Source organism: Eubalaena glacialis, chromosome 3, assembly GCF_028564815.1.
Source record: "Eubalaena glacialis isolate mEubGla1 chromosome 3, mEubGla1.1.hap2.+ XY, whole genome shotgun sequence".
NCBI classification, from domain to species: Eukaryota; Metazoa; Chordata; class Mammalia; order Artiodactyla; family Balaenidae; genus Eubalaena; species Eubalaena glacialis.
In genome coordinates this window covers 180,091,686-180,117,119 of record NC_083718.1, presented here as the reverse complement: position 1 = coordinate 180,117,119, position 25,434 = coordinate 180,091,686, and the positions used below count along the sequence as shown (strand labels likewise).

At 48.7% G+C, this 25,434-nt stretch overlaps 1 protein-coding gene across 8 annotated transcripts in view; it reads right to left on the bottom strand.

The window, feature by feature from the left end:
• TMCO4 (transmembrane and coiled-coil domains 4) overlaps positions 1 to 25,434 on the bottom strand; it is a 92,469-nt gene that overhangs the window by 14,926 nt on the left and 52,109 nt on the right. For 5 of the 8 annotated variants that reach the window (XM_061184822.1, XM_061184821.1, XM_061184824.1 and 2 more), the window contains one exon: positions 719 to 836. In XM_061184822.1, the coding sequence (XP_061040805.1) occupies positions 719 to 836 (118 nt within the window). The other 3 variants (XM_061184826.1, XM_061184827.1, XM_061184829.1) reach the window with 3 other exon arrangements.

The following is a 25,434-nucleotide window of genomic DNA, read 5'->3' as shown; positions in this document are numbered from 1 at the left end:
CTTTGCCTCATTTGGAGGCTGAAGGGCCCAGGCATCTTCTCAGGCCAATCTCCTGACATCTCAGCGATGGCCTTCATCTTCTCTTCTTCCCCAGAGTCGAGGGCACGGTTTGGCTGAAACCTCTCAAGTTCTTCTCAAACCCAAGCCCAGGGATGCCTCCTTTCCAGCCCCACAGCTGTCAGTCTTCGCAGCCCCCCTCTCTTGCAGGAGGGTCTGTCGTGTGGTGTGGGTGCTGGCTCCCCCATGGCTGTCAGCCCTGCCCCAAGACACTGCTCTGAAAGCTCAGCCTGGACACTCCCCACTCCCTTCCTGCGCTGCCAGATAACCCACACACGAGCTCCTCAGTCGGCATTCAAAGACCCCCCATTTAGGGCCCAATCTTTGCTTTTCAGTCTCATCCCACTCACCCTCTTCCCCCAGATCACGGTGACCAGCCTCGCCTCTCGTGTCATCCTGTAAACTGGTCTCAGGCCCGACACAGGGAAATCTTTCTTAGGATCTGTCCCTGTTGTCCATCATCCTATGGGGATGGATCCTACCCAGGTCAGAACACCTGGCCCAGGCCTTGCTTCTAGCAGGGCTGGTGTCCTACCGGTCCCTGGGATCCTCCAGGACAAGGGCATGGCCTCCAACATCTGTGTCCTGGGCACAGGGCCTGGGCACACTAGGTGCTCAGTAAGCACTGTCACCTCCTCACAGGCACAAGGTTTGGACAGACCTGCAGTAGCCATTGATGATCCTTCCAGATACCACCTTCCGGAAAGGCTCCCAGTGCTTGGCTTCTCCTTCCACGGGCGCGCCCAGCAGGACAACGTCCTCGATGATCCCTTGGCAATCTGGAGAGAGACCCCGGAAAAGACCGTCAGCAGCCCTGGCCACAGCGGGTCCCGAGAGCGACTCTCCAATAGTGGTGGAGGGAATGGATGTCACGTACACGCGCACACACGTGCATATGCACACCCACACTCATGCAGACATGCACACATATGCTCAGGCACCTGCGCACATTCGCGCACACACATTCATGCACACAAACACACACATGCCCACACAGTATGGTGGCTTCCATTTACTGAGTTCCAGGCCCTCCGCTGTCCGATCTATTCCTGCAAAGCATCATCATCCTTTTAGAGTTAAGGAAAACCAAAGACATTTTCAAGATCACATGGCCAGTAAGTGGCACGGCCCAAATTGGGACCCAGGTCTATTTCCACCCTCCATGAAGCTCACAACTGGCCGTGGACTCAGATGGGGTGTCTCCCTTTAGAAGGGACTGATGGCCCCTAGCGCACTGCACGTGCCAGGCAGGAGACACCAGAGCCTTCCTCTGCAATAGGTTCTCAGGGGTCTGTAGAGCCTGGCGGGAAGGTGGGAGTGGAGAGGAGAGGGGGGCTCAGGATCCTGGGACACGGAGTACACATAGCAGCTGCACTGACCTAGTGGTTCAGAGTATTTTAGGCCAGGGCTCCTCTGAGCGCAGCTCGTGGATGAGGGCTGGCCTGTGGGCTGTCTGTCTTGTAAGTATAGATCAGCAAAGCAGCGTTTCTTTGATCTCCTTGCAGACTGGAAACCAACAGCTCACACACGGGAGTGCAGAGTGCACTTTGAGAAGCACTGCTCTAGACCCATGGGGGTGCACGTGCACCTCCACCCCCAGTCACCCCCTGACCCGGCTCTATTTTTCTTCTTGTCACACCTCACTTGTTTACATCTGTCTCCTCCTCTAATATCTGGGTTCAGGGAGGGCGGGGCTTCAGCTGCCTTGGTCACAGCTGTATAGGACAGTGTCTAGTCTATACTTGGGACTCAGTAAAGGTGTGAATGAATGAGTGAGTAAATACACTGCCATCCCCTGGGACAGCCAGGATATGTGCTTTGCAGTTGCAAAGCCCTGGGTTCAAATCCCGGCTCAGTGACTTCTGAGCCAAGTCACTTAACTTCTCTGAGCCTACAGGTGGCTATGGTACTGCCTTGGTGGTCTTTATGGGGATGAAATCATGGTGGGGAAAAACCCAGCGTAGTGAACGCACAGTGGAAGTTAGTGTCTCCCCGCCCCGTCCCCTGTCCTGTGCCCCTGCCTCTCTGCAGGTTCTGAGCTCCCCCAAATTTGGGGAGTAGCACGATCCGTGTCATTCCTGGGGAGTGGGCCCCGGAGGGAGAGCTCACCCAGTCCTACCACTCTCTCTTGCTGAGAGACACAGGACAGGTGGCTTCCTCTCTCTGGGCTCCGGTTTCTAACCAGAGTGCGTCTAACTGTTTTCCGTTTGGGCTGCTGTGTCAGAGTTTGTCTGAGTAAAGGGTTCCAGGCTAACAAGAGTTTGAGAACCCCTGTGCTCCTCTGGCTCTGAGTTATAAGATTCCAGGGCACAGAATTCTGATTTCACTCCTCTGTTTCCAGGGATAGGATAATCTGGCAGAAGGATGGAAAACTTCAGGAAGCTGGTGGTTTGTGTTGAATTGCAAGGATGACTCAGATACTGTTTGATGTAAGGGCTATTTCAGGTGCTTATGCTGTTGGCAAGGCTGTAGCTTTGATTCTGACCCCTTCTCTCGGCAGATGAGGAAACACGGAGTCTCAGAGGGGATGGGGCATGCTCACGGTCACACAGGTAGTGAGAATACAGCTGGGCCCAGAAACCGGCACGGGGAGCTGTTGGGGCCTGGGACCATTCTCTCTGCTGTTTACGGTAACAACTCAGAGCACAGCGATCGCAGGTGGGTTATCATTGCTCCCACGGTGCAAACGGCTGTGGGTCCAGGGTCAACGACTGAGCTTAGCAGCTCTCTCTAGACGCCGGCCACTCAGGGCACCTGCCCTGTCCCCCAGAATCTCTCCATCTGGGGAGCTGGGACAGCTTTGCAGCCCTGGGTGCCGACGCCTGGAGGGCTGGGACCTCCTTGTGGCCAGCAGGGGAACTGCAGCATTCCCTATCAGGTTACCCTGAGCAGCTGTCAGGATCCTGTGACTAGCGATCGGACAGGTGTTATGAAAAGCAAACAAAGGTAGTTGCCTTTTGCTGAGCTGAGACTAGTAGCTGAATCTCACAAAACAGTCCAGAGCACAGTCAAATCAAGTGAGGGTAGGCGGCGAGCTGGAAACACATTTACCTATCTCTGAAGCCTGGCTTTAAACTGCCTTTCTAGACCTCTTCCCCTTTATTCTCAGAATGCTGCCACACTCAGATGTGCCTGTCTTATGTTTGAAAAGATGATTTGCTCTCTAGGAGGCTGCATACCTAGAGATCAGCCACGTGGCAGGCTCTTGGTAATGCACAGGTGTTAGCTTAAAGAAAGTTGGTGAGAATCATTTTAGACGCACCCAAGGGAGAATCCTGTACTGTTCCCGGAATGAGACGGTCCAGGAGGGGAAACCTGAGTTAGGAAAACTGGCTGCTGAAGTAGATGCTGGAGAAAAAATGTCAAAATTCACTGTTTGGTCCAAAACCTTATAATACCAGAAGATTTCAGCCTTCCAGGTAAAATACAGAAAATCCTCACTCAGGTACCACTTTTAGTGTCAAGCAGTCCCCTTTCATGGGCACAGATGATCCGTCACATCATGACATGAGTTCAGCGCAGAATACCCCCGCTTTTCAAGACCAACACAAGAAACTGGCATTTAACATTTTAATAATAACGAACATAAGATGACCTCACTGTCTTTTTCCTGCAGGAACCACGAATGTTTGCTGAAACATGTTGGGATTTATTCCTATATTGCTACCACCAACTTTTCTTCTTGTGAATTTTTAAGGTGTTAAGATATAGTTCCATAGTTTTATAAATAGTCAGGGATCCAAGGTGCATCAGTCACCTTCAAGTTCAGGACTCAAGTTCAGGTTCAGCTTTTGGGCTTGGATTGCTCATTTTTTAAACAGTCTTGTGTATGTTATTAATATAATACTTTTACTGTTGAAGCTGGAGGCCTTTCATTCTTATGACTTTGGCATTAAGGAGGCTCCACCCCTGGGGCAATTAAAAAGAAAAGCTTTATTAGTCCTGTCTTTATCCCTCCACTTTCAGTCCTTTTTGTCACTCACGTATGGTGAGAAACATTACCTTCCCATACTGTCTTTGCTTTTACCTCTTATTTTCATTCTTTTTTTTTTTTTTGGCCGCATCCCATGGCTTGTGGGATCTTAGTTCCTGACCAGGGATTGAACCTGGGACCACGGCAGTGAAAGCACCGAGTCCTAACCACTGGACTGCCAGGGAAGTCCCTCTTTTTTTTATTCTTAACACAGGACCCAAAGAGATCCCTTTAAAATTCGAGTCATAGGCATGAGGTACCTTTTGGGGGTGATGGAAATGTTCTACAACTGGGTCGTGGTGATGGTTTGTACAACTCCACACATTCGCTAAAAATCACTGAATTGTACACTTAAAATGGGGGGATTGTGTAATATGTAAATGACACTGCAGGAAAGTCAGATCATTTCACTCCTGTGCTCAAAACTCTCCTGTGGGATCCATCTCTCGTGGAGTCAGAGTCAAAGTCATTTCAACAGCCCTCGAAGCCCTGCGTGACCTTCCCCACGCTTTCTCCTTGCTCACTCTCTTCCAGCCACACTGGCCTTGCTGTTCCAGAACATGCCAGGCCTTTCCCTTGCTGATCTCTCCTCCTGATGTGCTTCCCTCCAACATCCACAAGCCTCACCCCCCGACCTGCTCCTTCACCTCTTTGTTGAACTGCCACCCTCCAAAGGGAGGAAGATGCAACCTCCCACCCCTACCAGGTGCCCCATCTCCCTTCTCTGATTTATTTTTCTCCATAGCACTTGAGACCATCTGACTTACTACCTATTTTACTTTTACAATCTCTCCTATAATCTGTCTCCTACTACACGTGAGCTCCTCAAGGGTTGAGATTGTTCTTTTTTGTGTTCTCCAGGGAATCCCCAGTGCCTAGAACAGCAACTGGCACAGATGCTCTGCTCAGTAAGTATTTGTGGAATGAATGAAAGCAAGCTGTGGGACTCAGCAACCCTTCATGTTGAGAATACACGCAAAAAGTTTATTTTTTAAATTTTTAAAATTTTCCTCCCGGTATAACTTCTTCCAAGAGGCTCTAGTTGAGGATCTCTGTAGACTGGATAAAAGCAAATGAAGAGTGCTGACTTGGCTGAAAGTAAATGGAAGAGTATTTAACCAGGGTTCTCAGCTCTTTCAATTGCTGGTTTCCAGCGCTCTGCTCCAGGGGAACGGATGCTACTGTGACTGACCGCAGTCTGCAGTGGGCAAGAATAATGACCGGTCCTTCCAAAGCTGACTCGGCCTCAGTCTCCTCTGCTGGCTTCTGACAATGTGACCCAGAGGCTCATGGTGACCCTCCCAAGAAGCACCCGACATCACCTGTATTAACAAAAATCCCTTGGGCTTGGCCTACATAATAAGAAGGCTCAGGGTCTCCAGACCCTTCAGATGATTCATGGTACAGCTCAGGGTGCCCCATCTCTGGGGGCAAAGATCCAGAGCAACTTCAAGGGCCTAAGAAACTGCACAATTGCAAACTGCTGTCGGCCAATTAAATGTCTCCTGTCTCACACAGCAGGTGTCATGATTCTAAGACTGTATCAGATGCTGTTGCAACTCACAGAATTCCTGGATTCAGGTAGTTTTTGGTCATTACATACTTTTTCCTCCAGGAGATGCTGAAAGTGTGATGACTGCCATATGCAGGGCTGTGAAGTGTTTGCCATTAGAAAGGGCTCAGGTTCAAAAAGGTTGGGAATCAGCAGTCCAGGGGAAGTGGCTTGACCTTTGGCACAAGAGAAATCTGTGTTCAAATCTTGGTTTTACGTGAACTGAAGTCAGTTATTTAATAACTTGGAGCCTCAGCTTCCTCATCTTTAAAATGGAGATAATATAATAATACTGATTTCCCAGGGGTGGCGTGAGGTTATATGTTCAGGGTGGTGTCTGGCGCGTGGCTTGGTCAGTGGTGTCCACTGTTATTCCCGTGCAGATGATCAATTTGGCGACTAGGTAGAAATGGTGGGCATGAGGCCTTGTCTTTGGAGATGGCTCAGCCATTATACTCACCGTGCCTGTTTCTAGCCAGCCGCTAATTGCAGGCACTATTTTAGGAGTTAGTTGTGGGAAGTGGTGATGCCAGGCATCTGGTAGCAGTGGACAGTAGCATCGGTCTCCTTCAGAGCACAGCCTCTAGAGAGAAGCAGCTGAAGAGCTGTAAACAATGGTTAAACACTTCCTCATTTACTTTAATTTTTTTTTTTTTTTCTTTTTTTTGGGCCGAGCCACACGGCTTGAGGGATCTTAGTTCCTCGACCAGGGATTGAACCCACACCCTCGGCAGTGAAAGCTCGGAGTCCTAACCACTGGACCGCCAGGGAATTCCCAAAATTAAAAAAAAAAAAATTGTGGTGAAATACACCTAACGTAAGATTTTCCATCTTAACCATTTTTCAGTGTACAGTTCAGTAGCATTAAGTACAGTCACATGGTTGTGCAACCATCCTCACTTGCTTTTATCACTCAGAATTTAGATAAATCAGTTTCTATCTTGTCAACTGCTCTTATCACTCCTTCAGCAGTTCACGCCAGATTCCTGATATGACACTTTTACCACCTGGCGCTCCTGGCAGTCTGGAGATCGTCTTAGCTTTTCAAAAGAAAACCCAAGAGTTGAGAATAGACCGTTCTTCACAACGGCAAGTGTCCCTTTACACTAGAGCCTTGGCCTTGAAAATCATATATAAACTGAGTTTTTGTTAAACTAAACATTCTTAAAATGTACCAAGTAGGGCCAGCCCTTTCAAAGCGTCCCACGGAGAATCCTTTTGTACAATGAGGGAGGACCAGCCGTCACTGGGAACAACCAGTCCCAGCTTCCCCTGTCATTCTGTCCTTTCCATACAGTGGGCTCTCTGAAAGTTAGGCAGGCCCAGGCAGCGCTTTCCAGGTCTTTCCAAACACCCTCCTCTAGGAGTTACACAGAAATCTCATCAAACGGCCAGAAAGGCAACATCACAAACTCCCATAGGCCTATCACACTGTCAATAATGAGATTCTCCTGGGCTGCAAAGACCAAAGTTTGAGAAGCAAAAAAGCAGGATTTTCTCCCTCCTGGCAGGGGGTCATGTGTGCAGTGAGTGATAAGGTGGGAATGAAGGAGGAAATTATCTCCTGACTTCGAGTCCAGAAAACAGACCTTGAAGTAAATGATATGAACTGCATCTAACACAAACGAAATCCATTCCAAAGATACACATACGCGCCCATGATAAACACACAGACGTGGCCAAAGGGAGAGGGAGAGGGCAGGAGCCAGGCATAAAGGGAGATGAAGGGAGGCTTTGACTGTCCACCACCCCTCGACCCCCCAGTGGAATGAGGTTCACACTGGAAAGAATCGTTTAAGGGAGACCGTTTGGATATATTATAAGGATTTGGGATGAATTCTTTATGGAAGGAGTAAGCCTTCATCTCTCCCTTTTGATTTCCATCTCTTTCATTTGGCAAAGTGGTAAGGCTGTTACTAGCATCCTGGGACCCAAAAAATTAATCTCCATGCCTGACCTCTCTTCGTTCTCCACCACCCTACCCTGGAGGGCAGGGTTGGGGGGGAGCGGGTGGGCTAAAGCCGGGTCTGTCTGAGGACAAAGCAACTGACAGATGCAATTCCATGGAAGGGAAAGAAATCCCATCAAATGCAACGTCTGCTATCATGGAGATGAAAGAGCCAGTTGGCTGAATGACAATCTGTTCTGCATTTCAGCTGGTATCTAGTGACAGCCCAGAAATAGTTTCCAGCTAAGTGAGAGTTTAGGAATTCAAGGGTCAGGATGTTTAAATGTATCTGAGCTTAGTGACAAACTCTTTTGCCTTGGCTTTGTCCTTCAAACATCATGGACAGTAATGTTGGTCTAACTTCTTAGAGGCTGGGAATGAAATTGGAGAGAGAGATCTTGCTGCAAAGTTGTTTTTTTTTAAAACAAAGTTCTGGTATTCTATTTCTTAATCCCCCTCCTTCTTTTCTTTATCTTCATCATCATCATCATCACAGCTTACCTCAGGATAGGCTAAGAGCTTTATACATATATTATTGCATCTACTTCTCATAATGATCCTAGGAGTTAAGCAGTACTACTCCCATTTTATGACGGGAAAAGCTTGCCTCAGAGACACTAAGTAACTTGCCCAAGGTCACACAGTAAGTGGCAGAGTGGAATTCAGTTATTCCTACATTTTCTCTCCTACTCTCCTGTCCTACTTCTCTTTGCTATGAAACATAATCTTGACTCAAAACATATGTTTTTTGATAACTGTGACATCTTCTAAAATCGTATATTAAAAACAGAACAACACACCCTGCCAAGATGAACAGTTCCAATTTGGTTGAGTCAAGAGATGCACTAGCAGGCTAGACTTTGCTAGAAGATTAATATCCTGATGTGGGCACCACACCAAAGGCACATGACCTTCTGCTTTGTCAATCTCGGGAACATGTGCCAAACCAAGTGGGCGAAAAGATAATGCAAAGAAAAAGAAAAAGGGGTCCACATGAAAGATGACACACTTTCTATTTTTTGATGGAGAGTTATGGCAATCCGCCTACACCCTAACACCCAAACTCAATTCCCCATCAGAAAGGTCAAACTGACTAAGACGACATAACTTGGAAATACAGCTGCTGGTAAACTGTAGGCTATGAGCCAGTATAAAACAAGCAATTTCATTATATATATGCATACACATAAATAAAATGTCATATATGTTCTATCAGCTAGCTATTGTTGTGTAACAAATCATCCCCAAACTCAGTGGCTTAAAGTAACCATTTGTTATTTCTCATGATCCTACCAGTGGGCTAGGCAGTTCTGCTGAGATTATCCAGGCATGCTTGATCCCACTGGGCTCACTCATGTGTCTACAACCAGCTGGTAGGTAGGCTGGGGGCTGGCTAAGATAACTTGGCTTTGCTCCATGTAATCTGCCATCCTCCAGTGGGCTAGCCTTGACTTGTTCTTAAGACAATGGCAAGGTTCTAGGAGGGTGGAATCCATGTGCAAGGCCTTCTGAGGCCTAGGCTTGAAACTGACATGATGTCATTTCCTCTACTTTTTTAGTGAATGCAAGTCACAAGGCCAGCCCAGATTCAAGGGGTGAAGAAACTGACTCCACTTCTTGATGGGAAGAGCTTCAGGGTCATATTGAAAAGGATGTGGATACAGGGAGGGGTGGAGAAGTAGGGCCATCTTTTGCAATCAGTCTACCACAGATATACACAATATATCTGAAACACTGCAAAGTACTGATAGGTCATGTGCAATAAGCAAGGGGTTAAAAATCCCTGATGATACCAGTACTAGATGAATGGTTCTTTGAATTCTCACTTAGTGAGAAGGGGAAGGAGTGGGAAGAACACTGGGTGGGAATGATGCCAGGGTGCGGGGGTGGCCCAGCCAGGCTGTTTCCAAGTGGCTGTTTTCAGGGATGTGGTTTGGGGACCCTGAGTGAAGGCAGGATCCACCTAGAGAACTGGAAAAGTAGGCCAAGGCAGAACCCTTTAGGCAAGATCAAGGTGGGGTGTTCAAGTACTGATCCTGATCAAGTTCAAGATCAAGCACAAACACCAGATTCAGAGGGCCAGAGGTCACGGCTGCAGAGCAGGGTCTGGAGGCTCTTATTCAATTATGATAAAGGCAGCTAGTGTTTACCAGCATGGCCCTGGATTCTGGGAACAGTGCTATTCTCTCTGTATTATCACAGTAATATTCACTGTTTTTTGAAGTAGATCTTTGAGTAGTTATTGCAGCAAGGGTCTCTTAAAGGTAAACTTGCTCAGTCTTTGAAAATACCTTTTGGCTTCCATTTTGAATGATAGTTTAGCTGGATATAGAATTTTAGATGGACAGTTCTTTTTCTTTCTTTTCTGGCTTCTATTGTTTTGAGAAGTCTCATCAGTCTAGCTGAGCTTTCTTTGTAAGTAATCATTTTTAAAAAATCATTTTTAAAGTAATCATTTAAATAATTTCTCTTTATCTTTGGAGTTCTGCAATTTCACTATGATGTGCGTAGGTGTAAAATATTTATCCTTCTCAAGACTCATGTTCCTTGAACCTCAGGAATCAAGCCTGGAAAACTCTCAGCCAATAAACTGTATCTCTCTCCTACTCTCTTCTTTTTGGAGTTGGTATTAGGCAAATGTTGAACTTAACTTCTTTTTCCTATCTTCTATCTCTTTAACTCTCTGTGATGCATTGTAATTTCTTCAAATCAATCTTCCAGTTCATTATTTCTCTCTTTAGATTTGTCTAATCTGTTGTTTAATTCATCCACCAAGGTTTTAATTTCAATGACTGTATTTTCATTTCTAAAAGTTCCATTTGACTTATTTTAAAATCTCCCTGTTCTTTTTTCAATGTCTTACTCTTTCCACTTATTTTTCAATGTTTTAATTTATATCTTTAATAATTGTAAAGCTGCTTATTTTTTGAGGGGGGAGCTCTTTCAGACTGTTCTATTAGACTGAGCATCTAATCCTGATGTTTGTTTGTGACTTTCCCACATGGTGTTTTTTTTTTCCCCCTGTGTGTTTTTTAAGTCTGGAATAAGAGCTCATCTTTAAAGCTGCTCTTACATGGGAATCTGTGTAGTTTGGATTGAGGACCTATTTTTCCCCAGACTAGTCTGGTGTCAATTTTTTGACTTTGGGAACTTGGGATCATGCAGGTGGTATAAATGTGAACCCTAAACCCGAGTGAGGCATGGCCCTGTGTCTCTGAATTCCCCAAGGAGACATATTTTTTCCCCCCAGTCAGGGCAACATGCTTATTACTCTGGTTTTCTGCTCCCTCCTTGTTCCTCACCTCTGGTGATTGATTTCCTTTACTTTTTGGGAGCCCAGCTAAGCATTTAAAGAGGTATTTGTTATAGTTCATCTAGCATTTCTGGAGTATTTGTAGTGAGAGAATTTTCAGGCTGACTAGTTCACACTATTGCCACTCCAGAAATTGCTAATATAGCTCTAATATTTCTCCACTGTATGTTAATCATCTCCTCTTTAAAAGAAAAAGGATAGGTCTCAGGCTCAGGGCCTTTGGCAGGTGACAACATCATGCTAGATCTTAATAGCATTGTTTTATTTTTAATGTTTTAATTTTTTAATGATTCTTTTCATGTATGATAATACTCGGTTTCCAGCTGAGGTAATGGTTCCTTACAAAATAAATACATTATGAGTTGATATAAAAATATTAAATTGGAACACCCATGCTAAATAGAAATAACACAAATCATGATCCTGTATGATAATGCCTGTGGTTGTGAACCTGGTTGTGAATCCACAGTGGTTGTTATCATTCTGCTAGCGGTTACAACCTGGTGTCCACAGCATTAGCTATAGTTTAGCAAGTCTGAGTCCACTTAACTTCTGATGTTCTCTGGGCTACAGTGTCAGGTTCGCTTTCTGACAGCAGTTATTTTAAAAGGTGGTCATGTTTCAACTGGGTAATTTACTTAATGTGACTGGATCCAGGTACAAAATAAGATTTCCCCATGGTTGCTTCCTCTTACCCCCTCCCAAGCTTTACAACTCTTTATTCCGTTTCTGAAACAGATGGCACAGTGACTGCTGGTAAGGAACAGTCAGGGCAGAGATCACTGATAAGGCTGCTGGTAGTAATGTCTTTCTCACAAACTCCGCCATCTCCTTGCATGAATAGCTCTGCCAAACCGTGGAGCCCCAGATCGCTAAGCGGCTCAGATCTGGCAGCTGTCTGCATCTTTGGATGTCCCCGTGAGCATGAGTGTGTGTCCATGGACCTCCTTAGCCTGAGCCCAGGTCCCCGATGGGTAATGGGAGATACCCATTGCTCTTGGTCATTGTCCTTCCTCTTCTCTGCCAATGACTTTCTCCGCATAGGTCTGCCACATGGCAGGGGCCTCCCAGTGATGTCTGGGATGCTGTGGAATTCTCAAAAACAACCCCATCTGAGTTCCCTTCCATCTTAAAAAAAAAAAGTGCCACAGGACCGTGATCTTGTATAGTTTTGGTCATTTAAAAAAAAGATGACATCACTAATGGGATCTGATTTTTCTTTCTTTTCTTATAAGAAATTCTTTTTCAGATCATTTCCTCCTGATTTTCATCTGGGGATAAAAAAGTTCATTGAAATAACAGCACACTTTGGGCAGCTGCTGCCAGAAAGGTCCAGCCATACTTAAGGCGGGCAGAACTTCTGCTCTGATAACGTGTGAGCAGGGGTCTGATGGGCCCTGCACTGCCTGGGCTGGGCCAGACCACGCCTCTCCATTTCCTCATCTGGAAACTGGCCCAAGAATTGCTAACTTGCAGGGCTGTTGGGAAGGGTCCATGGGATGATGTCTGGAACCACCTGTGACAGCAGGTACTTGGTAAATATTAGTTCCTCCTCCTTTTTGTATCTTTTTTTTCTTTTTTTTTGGCCATGACATGCAGCCTGTGGGATCTTAGTTCCCGTACCAGGGATCGTACCCAGGTCCCTGGCAGTGAAAGTGCCGAATCCTAACCACTGGACTGCCAGGGAACTCCCCTACCCCCCACTTTGTATGTTTGATGCCTAATAAATGCAAACAAGGAGAATGTAGCTGGCTGACATGGACATTTCTCAGAAAGCAGGAGCAGTTGCTCAGTTCTTCACAAGTCCTCAGTGGAAGGCAGTGGGTAGACACTCCCCGGCGAGCTCTTGCTGGAAACCCACTCCAGGCTCGGCTTGTGAAGTGCACGCCCCAAGAGTGACCACAAGGTGGTGCTGTGGCAACCACAAATGCTCCAGGTGTCTCCTGGGCCTGGCACTCCTCCAGGACCTTTCTGGAAGGCCACCTGCCAAGGGGTGGGCTGATGACAGCCTAGAGCGCCCGCCGCTCCCCGGGGTCCCTGAGAGGAGCCCGCTCCAGACCTGACTCTGCCTTTTTCTTTTTTTTTTCCCCTGGCCCTGCCTCTTACTAGCTGTGCAGCCTGGACGAGCTGGGTAAACACTCAGCTGTACAATGAAAGGGGCAGGTCCACGGTCCCCATGGGGCGCTGGAGAGAGCCCTGCTGGGGGAGTCAGGCAGGCCCAGGGCCTACCCAGTTTGGCTGTGGCCATCAAAGAGACACTTCATGGGACGGGCCTGGCAGGAATGGCACTCAGTCAACTGGCTTCATTCGGTGCAGTTCAACAAATCCTCTTAAGGGGCATCTAAGGCTGGGCCGAACCGGGGGCTGGAGATCCTGGCCTCAGGAAGCAGAATGAGAGAGAAGAGAGGCCTCCGGGACCAGCAGATGGGTGGGTTTGCGCAGCTGCAGGCAGGATGGCTGGGGATGGAGTGGGGAGCATGCTCAGAAGGGAGTCCCTTCCCACCCGAATTCTCAGCAGGTGGGGATGGGGTCTGGCCGATCTCTGTCCCCTCTGTGCCCTGCACAGGTCCTGGCACATGGCAGGCCCTCAGAAGATGTCTGCTGATTGATGGATAAATACATCAAGAGAAAGTGCTGATATGAAAGACTCAAGTCAGAGCCTGCGTCCGCTCAACAGTCAAGCCCTGGAATTCTGGACCCTGTTCATCTCTCCCACCTTACTTCTCCCAACTTCCCAGCAGCAACCTTGGCTCAGGTCACCTGCCCTCCCCAGACCGTTCACTTCCTCTCTCTGGATCTTTGCTGTTGCCAGTCTCCGGCTCTAAGGCCTCCTGTCTCCCTCACAGCCTCTCAAGGCTTACCTGTTCCTCAAGGCCTGCCACCTCCTCCCTGAAGCTTTCCCTGCCACCTGGAAGGAGAAGGCTCCCTCTTCTGAACTGCTCAATGTCTAGGCCCTTGCAGTGAAGCATGTGGTACTGTTATCTACCTTTTTAAAGGCTGGATTCCATTCTCTCACCTAGATTACAGGCAATTTGAGGGTAGCAAGCTTATCATAAGAGGCAGCAGAAAAGAAGGGTCAATAGGAAGTGGTTTAGAGTCAGACGCATCTGGGTTAGAATCCCAGATTTGCTCATTACTGGCTGTGTGCCTTTGGACAAGTCACAAAACCTCCCTGGGCGTCTGATTCCTCATTCGTAAAAATGGAAAATGTTAACACCTGCATCCAGGTGTAGTAATGCTCACACCTCCCAAGGTGACTGGGAAGAAGATCAAGATGGATTCTGTTCCTACCTGGCACACAGTAGGTGCTCAATAAACATCAGCTCCCTTCCCCGCTCCCCACCTTGGAACGATGGCTTCTCATTTTGAAGATGAGCAGCTGTTCTCCAACAAACTTCTGCAGAGAAATGTGGCAGGATGAATAAAAACCTTGCTCGCTAAGCTGTGAGCCAGGTTCGGCAACAGTCCCCCGAAGCCTCAATCTCCAGCAATTGCTAAATTACAAAATGTAAAATTACCCAAATGAGACTCCAACTTGGGACTTGTCGCCTATTTAACATTCTTCCAAGTACCCAGGTGCTCAAGGCTGAAGACATCATTATCTCCCGTCTGAGTTTCTGCAGACGCCCCTGCTACCACCCTCCTGACAATTAGGCAGCACCTTGGAAAGGTCATTCCCAGCCATGGCGTCATCCACATGGTTCCGGGTTTGTAACCTTTCTAGCTAGCCAAAGGCAGAGCTGTTTGAAGCTCTAATGGCTAATTAAGCCTGAACCTGGGCACTTAGCTCCTAAAAGGAGAGGGTGCAACACTCAGACAGAGTGAGTCAGGTTGAAATGGAAGGTCTTGTTACCCCTGGAGCTGGCATCTCCACATCCCCTCACAGAAGTGAGAAACAGGCAGTCAATGCTTTCTGCTTTTGCTTTGATTGCTAGGAAATGAGTAGCTAAAGTCACAGCTCAGTTATAGCAACTGGGTAATAACAAGAGAATATGTAATGACAGTAACAGGGACAAAGAGAGTGGTTACTGAATGCCTACTACTTGCCAGCCATTCTGCTAAATGCATTACATATACTATCCCACTTAATCTTTTCAATCAAGCTCTGAAGAAGGTATTACTAGACCCATTTCACAGGCGAGGAGACTGAGGCACAGTGACTGGGTACATGTGCTCAGCTGGTAAGTGGCGGAGCTGGGATTCAGGTCCAGGCCTGGCTGCAGGGTCCACTCTGCTGTGTTTGGGCTTCCCAACTGGCTCATGCCTCCTGTTCACATCTGTGTTTTTTTGGTCCTGATGTTTTATATTTATCCATATTTCCTGAGAAGTTCTGCAAATCCAGGAGATGGGCTTTGCATAAATAAAGAAATGGATGTCTGAGTAAATGAGTGAACCAAAGATGGAAGACACAAAGAATAAAGAAGAACATAGTAGAGACCTGAAAGGTCAGATTTCACACAGGGACATCTGTGCTCGGGGGGCAGGGATGGAGGCCCCCAAACTCAGACCCTGTCATTAAAACACAAAGTATAGGGAACATACCACCCACAGGCAGGAAGGTTCTAATCTTCTGTCCTGCAAAACAGGCCTGGCAATTTTCTAAAAGACAACCGTTTTGGTGATATTGGCTAAGCAGGCTCGATAGTCACGGACATCTTAGATACAAGGAAACAAACCCCAACAGTTTCCATTACAGAATGCTGTGAACTGAGATGCTTCAGTAATATGTAAATTAAGGAGACTTGTGATGTCTTCCCCTCCTGGAATCCTCAAAGCCCCAGAGGGATGCTCCTTCACTGCAGAGGGTCTGGATTCTTCAGTTACTATCAATTGGGACTCATGCAAGGGACCTGTTTATGCAAAATTCTGAGCAAGGGGGAGGCCCAGGAGGGAAGGAAACTGAGAATGGTCACTGGAGGAGGGATCTGTCCACGAGAGTGGGATGGTCACCAGGGCTCACCATGGCCAGGAAAAGAATTCCCTTCCTCTTCCTGTGGAGAGAAGCTCTGGCAGATACTCTGTTTCCCCAGGAGCTCGGACAGCGAACCCAGACACCTGCTCCGTCTGCTTGAAGGTGGCGATTATGGTGGACTGAAATGAATCAGCGTTCGGTTCTCCACACTGTCTCTTGTGAACTTGCTTAATGGGACTCAGATCAGCTCTGAGTTCAAAATGGATAAAAACATGTTTCTGAAACGCCTACAGCAGATCTGAGGACATGCTGGCCGCGCAGGCACTGAAGAACTCGGGGCTCTGTTGCGGTGCCAGAGGCCTCCCTGGAAATAGCTGAACACGAGCCACCTTAACAGACTCTCTGAGCAGGGCCTGATGTTGCACAGCCCACAAGCCACTGACTCTCAGGTTAAATCGATCTGTTCCTAAGTTCCTAACTACCCTGGGCAGAGTCTAAGCTTCCTGCCACTGGACGCAAGTAAGCAGACACTAGTAGAGACCTCTGATGGATGATGTTAAGGGGATCCTGTACGTGTAGGGGTCTGAACCAGATGATTCCAAATGTCTGTTGGAACCCTGAGTCTAAGACTCCATAATTTCTGATGTCCATGGGATAAAAGGATGAACCGAGGCCCATCGTATTGACTGACCCCAAGGTGATGTTCTTGAAGTGCCTCTGGATCATCAAACTGTGATTACACTGAGTGCTAAGTGCCCTTTACAGTGTCCTAATGCTTTCAAGACTGCAAACCACCTGCTGTGCAACGATCTTAGCCAATTACCAAGCATTTACTGTGAGCCAGGCCCTGTGTTAGGTGCCTTACACGTGCTATTTTGTCTGTCCTTACAGTATCTTGATGGGTGGGTGTCATTAGATCTATTTTTACTATGAGGAAGGCTTGACGAACTTATATAATTTGCACAGGGTCATAGAGCTCATAAATGGTGGAGCTGAGATTTGAACCAGGCCTTTTTGATCCCCGTGGCGTGGAGAACTGTGGCCTTCTGGGTAATTATTAGCAGACTTTTCTATGACTTTCCTAATGAGGGGTTAACCCACTCCTCACGCCCCGTATACATTTGAGTTAGGAGTAAGAAGTGTGTCTATAGATGGCTAGACAGGTGGTAGGAAAGGCAGGCTAGGGAGACAGGTCTTGGAATAAAGAACCCCAGGGGAGCTTCTGCACAACAGGTCCAGGGGATGCTGATGGTCCTGAGATGGCTGGACAGAGGGCACAGGCTCTGGTCTTGGAGTGAAGGACCTGGGCTCTGTCTGGTCTCACCTGCAGGAGCAGTGAAATTCACAGCCTCTCCTCCTTTTATACCAGCACATCTTTGCCCACCTTCTTCCCAGGCCTCCCACTACTGTCCCCAAGGGAAGAGGGGGTGCTGGTCTGACTGGTCAAGTGCAAGGACACTGATATACTTGTGGGCAGGTCACTGTACATCGGGAAGTCAGACCGCGGCTCTGCTCCCTCTCCAAGCTGAGTCCCTCGAGGAGGACCGGGACCACATTTTCTCTCTGTGGCCCCGTCTCCATCCCGTTTGGTGGGGACGCTGCCCTCTTTGTCTCCCTCTCTCCTTTGACTCCCTTCCTTCATGCCGCCGGCCAGGACGAGGTAGGTCCCCGGATCAGGAGTGGAGCTTTTGGGGGCTGAGCCTGCGGTGTGACCCAGCACAGCTTCAGCCAAGTTCTTCCCCAGGGGTTTCTGGTGCCAGCCTAGGTGGTGGTCAGTGGTAGGTACCCTGGCCACATTAGCTAGAGTCTATGTGCTCATCACTCTTGGGAATCCTGTGGGGAGAAGGGAGCTTTTCCAGGGCTAGGATCTGGGCATTTCTGGGTTCTTCTATCATAACAACATCAAACTCCCAACACAAACACCAGTCATCACTGCCTTCAGACCACGTGCTTTCCCGGTCTCCTTTTCCTTGCCTGTAAGATGAAAACGTTAAACAAAGCCATTTCTGGAGGCTCTTCCAGCTCAGGCCTGGGGCCCCTGGAAGCTGAGTGGATTTATCGAGTAGGCACGGGGGTCGACGGCCAACCTGCGGGAGGAGGGTGACGTGGGTCAACCGGTGGCTGAGCCCTGAGGGTTTACGGTGGAGCAGCGAGGCCGGGCCCCTGAGAGAGGCCAGAGCAAGCTCCTGAATCCTCGCCTTTACACAGCTGAGACGTTCCATGTGTGAGCAAATGCATTTCAGCAGGTGTGACTGCTAAAGTCAAGGATATCTGCATCACCAAGAGGATGCAGATGCCTTTCAAAGGGGGTTGGCATGGTCTGCAGCCACAGGCCTGTCAGAAAGACCCCGTTAGTTTAGATTAAAGCAGCAAATGAGGGAGTTCCCTGGCAGTCCAGCGGTTAGAACTTGGCACTCTCACTGCCAGGGGCCCGGGTTTGATCCCTGGTCGGGGAGCTAGTATCCCGCAAACCCCACGGAGCAGCCAAAAAAAAAAAAAAAGCAGCAAATGAATCCCACATTTTGCTCCATCCCCTCCCAGGAGCTGCCAGACTGAAGATGTTTCTGTCTTTTAGTGAGTTCAGAGGCAGTGAGAGCCACAGCCCTGGAAAATCCATCTGGATATACCAATGGAGAGCGGGAGAAAGGGACTCTAATTTACTGAGGGCTGGCCACACGCCAAGCACCGTGTGGTCACATCTACCTTACCGCAAGGCCAGCTGTGCCATCAGACTGGCTCAAGTTGGGTCCCGGGCCCTCCATACGTACATTATTATACCTCTTCTCTGTGCCAAATCCCATACTAGGTGCTGGGGACGCAGGGGCGAAGGAAACGGACACAGTCCCTGCCCTCAACCTCTTCATTAGCAAAAGGAATATCCATACCTGCATCTTAGGGTTGTTTGTACATTAAAGGAGAGAAAATATGCAAAGCACTTAGCAGAGTGCCTGGTACATAGTATGTTCAATAAACGGTAGTTATTAAGTCCAGAGCAAGCCCCAAAGGCCTCAGTGTCCCATTTTACTCATCAACCTGAAGCTCAGAGGCGAAGTGATTTGCCTAAGGGCACCTAGACAGTAACCAGCCAGGGCTGGATTTGAACTCAGGTCACAGTCCCTTGCATCCTGAAGACACAAGGAGAAGTAATCGAATGGGGCCAGCTTACAGATGGAGGAGGGACGGGGGAGCCAGGACTGATGTAATGAATGGGCTCCGGTGTCCAGAGTGCAGCAGGCCCCGCAGGCTTTCATTGGATGAGTGAAAACATGCACAGGCGAGCTGGCTTGTCTCGTGATGTCTTGCCAGCTGCATGGACAGGGCCACCAGCCAGAGACAACATGTAATGTCACTTATCAATTCCCTTCACATCTTTTGGGAATGAAGGGGAGAATCGATGCATAAATAGCTGACGTAGAACTGATTTCTCGGTTCATGTGGCCATCTCCTGGCTCAGCTACCATGAGTCAGTCTGAATTGAGCTCTCTTTCCAACTACTCAATTTTTGAGAACTTTGAAAGTACATACATAGAAAGATGAACAATCCACTGATCTGGGGCCCAGAGTCTCTTGGTGAGTACTTGGATTGTGGCTGTTCTTGGCATCAGGCACTGCCCACCACTCTTGCCACCTGCTGGGGCCAGAAATACTCTTGGTCAGAGGATCAGTCACTCCCAAAGCAAATTCATCCTGTCGGCTGGCAGATGGACCATTGTCGGGAGTGGACTGTTCATCTCTGGGAATTCTGGCTATGTTCATTTCCTGCCCAAAAGCATCACGTTTGGCAGGGGCACGTTTTGTCTTGGTTCTGGGTGGGCAGGAGTCCTATACGGGCCGTGAACATGATGGCTAATTATGCCTGCCGGGAGGTTGGAGAGTGGAGCGGCCCTGGGTCACTAGGAGGCTTGGGCGACACGCCAATCAGCTGGCCGGGGTCTCGGAGTCGGTGGGGTCCACTGTGATGAGGCAGCTTGAGCCCTTCACCACCCAAAGGTCTCAGCACTGTTCTCTGCAGGCAGCACTCACGGCAAACTTCATGGGTGTCACATCCCTCGTTAATGAATCAACTACTGACACGTACTGGGTTCCTTGTATGTGCCAAGCCTAGGCCAGGAGCTGGTGATACAGAGGTGAGCACAACAGACAATGCCTGACCCAGAGCTGTGAGTGAGTGTGGAGACAGACAGCTGAGTAAGGGTGAGGGAGGGCACAGGGAGGTGGCTGCACGAAGAAGAGTGACCCAGATTTAGGGGCCGGGCGCTGGGCGCAAATCCCAGCTCTGCCGCCTTCCAGCTCTGCCACCTCCCAGCTCTGACTCTGGGCAAATCCCTTTGACTCTCTGAGTCTCAGTGTCCTTGTCTGCCCTCTGCAAAATGTGATGAATCAAATGCCTGCCCCATGAGGGTGTTGCCAGGATCAGAGTTAATAAAACTGTCACCGTCAGGCATCAGCACAGACATCCCATCTGTGGCGACCGACACCAAAACCAAAACCAAACCCACACTTGACCGTCTGAGATAAAGCAAGAATAACAGGGGCACCCTGTCCGGTGCGAGTTCCCAAATGAAGGAGCATTTCGCATAAGTTGCTGACTCCCTAATGGGAATCCTGTCCCCAGTGTTTGGAACGCTGATGTCTGAAGATTCTGGGTGTCCCTGTGGCTTCATGAGAAAGAATAACATCAGGAGAAATGGCTGCTTTTCCATCAAGAACAAACTGATGAAAACTCGGCAACCCTGGTGATTGTGAGTGTGTGTTTTCCTTTAAGAACCTGCTGTGTGCGTGTGTGCTTACGTATGTGTAATTTGGCAAACCAGACCTTCCAAAGTCTAATTAGTTTACACCTTTTTGCAAGAAACTACTTTTCTTTCCTAAATGCTCCCGAGTCTGAGTCTTCCTTCCACACAGAGTATGGAGGAGGCAACTCGCGAGCCACATCTTGAAGGATGTCTGAACTGGCTCCATGCCTGGGGTCAGGGGAGGAGAGAGCATTCTGGATAGCGAGAACAAGCGTAAAGGCACGAGAACACGTGTAAAGGCAAGGGATGCCTGGACCTCAGCAGACAGGAGTTACCCTGAACTCCCTTTTTTCATTCTTGGGGAGAGAAGAGCTCTGGGTGTGGCTGAAGGAAGGGCAGTTGATGGAAATCTCAGGACCTGCAACCAAAAAATCCTAATGGACCCACTTGGGCACATTGCTTTGCTTCACACCGAGCCTTAGCTGTAAAATGGAGATAATTATCCTGACCTTGGGTTACTGTAAGAATTAGAGAACACGTCATGAAAAAGGCATGGCTCCGCCATTGTGGACTCAAATTCCAGTTTCATCATTATTAATCCTGTAAGCATGAGCTAATTACTTCCCCTCTGTAAGCCTCAGTTTCCTCATCTGTAACATGGGGCTAATTAAAACCTCATAGGATTATTGGGAGGATTAAATAAAATAAGGCATGCAAAGCGTTTAGCTGTGCCTGGTACATAGTAAGTGCCCAATAATTGTTAGCTGTTGAGATGACGATGATGATGATTAGAATGAATCAATCACGGAAGCAGGTAGGCGGGGTCTCAGTAAACCCCCGTTGAACCTGGGTCTGTCTATTTCTGCATGGAGAAGATTCCTCAGCCACACAAAGCATTCAAATACTCATCCAGAAGGCAAGGGATTCCACTGGGAGTCAGTCCTTCCCACCACCCACGTCTGAGTATGTGGCAAGACTGCTCTGAGAATCCGATTAACTGATGAAGGAAGCTTGGCAGATGCGTCCAGCCCCTGAGGTGCCCCTGCAAACCCAAACCACCTACCTGGGCTGTGGGAGGAGCACAGCAGGCCTGGAAGCCTTGCCGAGCATCTGACTGTGTCCTGGGGGGCTGGTTTCTTGTGACTCTTTCTATTTCCTAAGCCAAGTACTTACGGGCTTTAAGTGGTAGAGACAGATGTCTCCACCTAAGGGCAGGAGGTTCACATTAAGGGTGTCAGCCCCAACCAGGCGGCTACCCTAGAACTTGGCATGGAAGGACAGTAAGGCTCCCTTTACTGAGCACCTACTACATGCCAAGTGCTGTTCAGATGACTGACATCCATCACTGCCCACCCCCACAGCCATTCTGCAAGACCCCAACTCATGTCTCAGGGAGGGCAGATTATTTAACAGACTGGACCGTCAGCTCCATGAGGACGGGGGCTGCACTGGCTAGTTTGTTGTCATCTCCCCAAAGCGCAGCATGTTGCCTGGCACACAGTAGGTGCTTCATGAATATGAGTTAATGGAGTGAATTTGATTGTGACTAGTTCTCCGTTGGGAAGGTCTGATCTGAGATACTGCTTTGAGTGAAAACATCCAGCCAGAAGGGCTCAAAATAACAATATGAATAGGAGCTCTGGAGTCAGAGAAAGGTATCAAAATCTTAGTTCTAGGGCAAGCTACTCCACCTTTCTCTAAATCTCACTGTTCTCATCTGAAAAACAGGGCAGGATTACTTATCTTATGGGGTTGTTGTGAGGGCTGACAAGAATGTACATAAATCCGTGAGCAAGAACCAGGCAGAGAGCTGGGCCTTCGTAAGTGGCAGCCGTTGCTACTACTATTGCTATGACAGTCATTCCCATTTGTGGGCAGCTCTACCTTTTCAAGGCATTTTCACCAGGTCATCTCCCTTGATTCTCTGGGCCCTGGGCATGGTCTGGAGCCAATCACCATCAACACAGCTCAGAGCTTTGTCCGCCTGGAGCCTGCTCCCAGCCAGACTGGACCCAGCTCTGGTCCTCTGGTGGGTAACGTGCTGGGGAATCTTTGCTGCTTCTGTCTGTGTGGGGGCCCCTTGGCCGAGCTCCTGGGTTCCTGGGTACCATCAATCACTGGGGCCCTCACCCAAGCATCCTCTGCCATACTCTGGCTTTCCATCAAGGTGTACGTCTATCCTGCAAGCTGTGAGGCAAGGTGGAGGAAGAGAGAAAAGTCCCTATTTTATAGATAAAGAACCTGAGGCTTCAGCTGAGAATTAATTACAGAGGCCAGAATCCAAGTAAGGTTTTCTGACTGGAGCACATGGTGGGAATACATTCACTGCCCCTTCCTGGATGTTAGAAATGTCCACGTGCCTTGCTCTGGCCAATGAAACATGAGTGAAAGTGACGTGTTACTTCCAGGTGAAAGTGTTTTAAGAGCCAGTGTGTAACTCACCACAATCTCTGTCTCCTACTGAAGGAGGCTCCACTGGCCTGGATCTCTGAATGACTACAAAGATCAGAACCCCCTGCCCACCCACAGTGGACAGATGGCACAAGTGAGAAATAAACCTTTGCTGTGTTACACTGCTAAGATTTGGGGGACGTTTGTTACTGCAGCATAACCTCACCTATCCTGACTGATACAATGTGAATGTTTATAACGTTAGACAATTCACTTATAGAGCACTCTCTGTTGGCTTTATCCCAGGTACAGGAGGCACAGAGGTTGGTCAGACACAATCCCTGCCCTCAAGGGGCTTGTAGTCTAGACACCCATTTGTAAGGAAGCTGCCCACACTGAACTTGAGGGAGGGGCAGGCCCGGGTGAGGGACACCTTGTGAATGGTTGCATATCCCCTAAGCAGTAACCCCCTGCTGTTTGCAACATGGTCCAAAAAGGAAATGAAGCTGTGAGATAGTTAATGCTACAGGCAGCTTTTCTTGGGGGAGGGGAAAAAAGGATGGGCTGCAGCTAGGAGGGGGCAGGGGGTGGGGGGAAGCTAGCTGAAGGATTCTGTACTCTGGGTGACTCTAGGATTTATTGCTACATTTTATTACTTGGTCTCAAGGGAATCCAGAAAACAATTAGTGGATTCAACTGCATTAGAGTAATTCCTCTTTTACAGTCCCCTAACTCAGATAATGACAGCTTTCCTGCAATTAGGAGAGGGTCTCCTTCGTGTGCAGATTAATTGGGTGTTAAACAAGCAGGGCTGCCTGAAACCAGACAGCTGAACTGGAATGAATTAGATGTGAAACAGCAGCTCCGGGCAAAGGGTGAATAATTCATTCACAACCACAGCCAGCTGGAGACTTGAAGGTGCCCCATCAGTAACACAAGGCCAGGACTTGGGAGGGGGCTGTCTAGGAAGAGGGGGGAAGGCGGGTGTAGGAACAGAAAGGAACAGAAACTGTGGGCCCCCACTCTGGTGGGAGGCTGATTTTCCCTCAGCAAGGTCCAGGGTCAAGGTCACCTATGTGTGTGTGGTGCTCTAATCCTATGTGCCAGCTCCCCGCCCTTCTTTTTCCTGGCCCTGCTGTGCACGGCTTGTGGGATCTTAGTTCTCAACCAGGGATCAAACCCAGGTGCTCGGCAGTGAAAGCGTGGAGTCCTAACCACTGGACCGCCAGGGAATTCCAAGCCAGCTCCCTTTTATAAAGCTTAAGACAGATTTTAGCATAATATAAATGCTCAATAAGAATTACCAGGCTCTTATATGCCAGCATTTATATGCACTCTTGCATTTAATCCTTACAACCTTGATGGCAATACTATTATAATTCCCTGTGTTTCACACGAGTCACCTGGAGTTCAGAGGGGGTAGGTGAACCTAGCAGTGCGTGTGGGATTCAAACCAGATGCCCTGGCTCCACAGCCCACATATTTGCAGCACCTGAGCTGGGATCTTCTCGGTGGGGAAGAGCTGTGTGGCCCCGTCACCTAATGACGCAAAGGCCTGCATCTGTGCCATCCTTCCAGCTGTGTCTGGCTCTCATCTGTTGATGGGTGGGGACCGGGTGGTAAGCGGTAAAGCCCTGGAGGCCAGAGGCTCGCTGGATGGCTGGCAAGAGGACATGGGGGATGACGGAGAAAGAGAACACAGGAAGATGAGGGCCACACTCAACACGCAGGAATGTGAGCCTATTTTTATGAGTGTGTGTATGTCCATGTTTTTATTCATTTTACTTCGTGGTCTGGGTGGCCTTGGACCCAGGCCCCCCAGGGGGCCGTCAGGGAGGCCACGCACAAGCGCCCAGCTCTCCGGGTTCAGGACCCCTCGGTTCCCCTCTGCAGGTGGGTGTGTTTTGTTTCCAACTTCCCATTTCTATAAGCCACCAGGAGTTACCTTACATAATCTCCGGAAAGGAAGAGGGAAACTGGGGAAATAAACGGCTCTGAGGCCTGGCATCAGGGGCTCGCCGTTCACCTGGAGGAGCTGAGAAGGCCGGCAGGGCAGACAGGGTTAAACAGTGTGCCTGTGCCCCATGGCACGGGGAGCCTTCTTCTGCCCCAGAGAGAAAGTGGGGCCCCAGCTCCCCCCATGTGAGAGCAGCCGCTGTTTACATTTGGAATAAGCCTCAGCCAACCAAGGGGCAGACCCCTTCCTGAGTGTTCTTGACCAAGGTCAAGGCAAAGGGTTGCCAGGGTCCTTTACTACCTGCCGTCCAGACACAGGGTGGGATGGGATGTTATTAAGTAGGGGAAACTATCAGGCTGATCAAGAATAAAGACTCATGTTCAGAGTCTTCTGGCCGTGAGTTCCTCCTTCGGAAGGTGACCGGATGGGGAGAAAACCAGCTGCACTTTTGGCCGCTGGGCTTCTATTCAGATTCCTACCAGATTCTTGTTATTTGGGAAGCTTCCCATCCATTCAGCAGAGGCCCTTGGGGTCGGCTGAGTTGCTGCCGTGTGTGTGTGTGTGTGTGTGTGTGTGTGTGTGTGTGTGTGTGCAC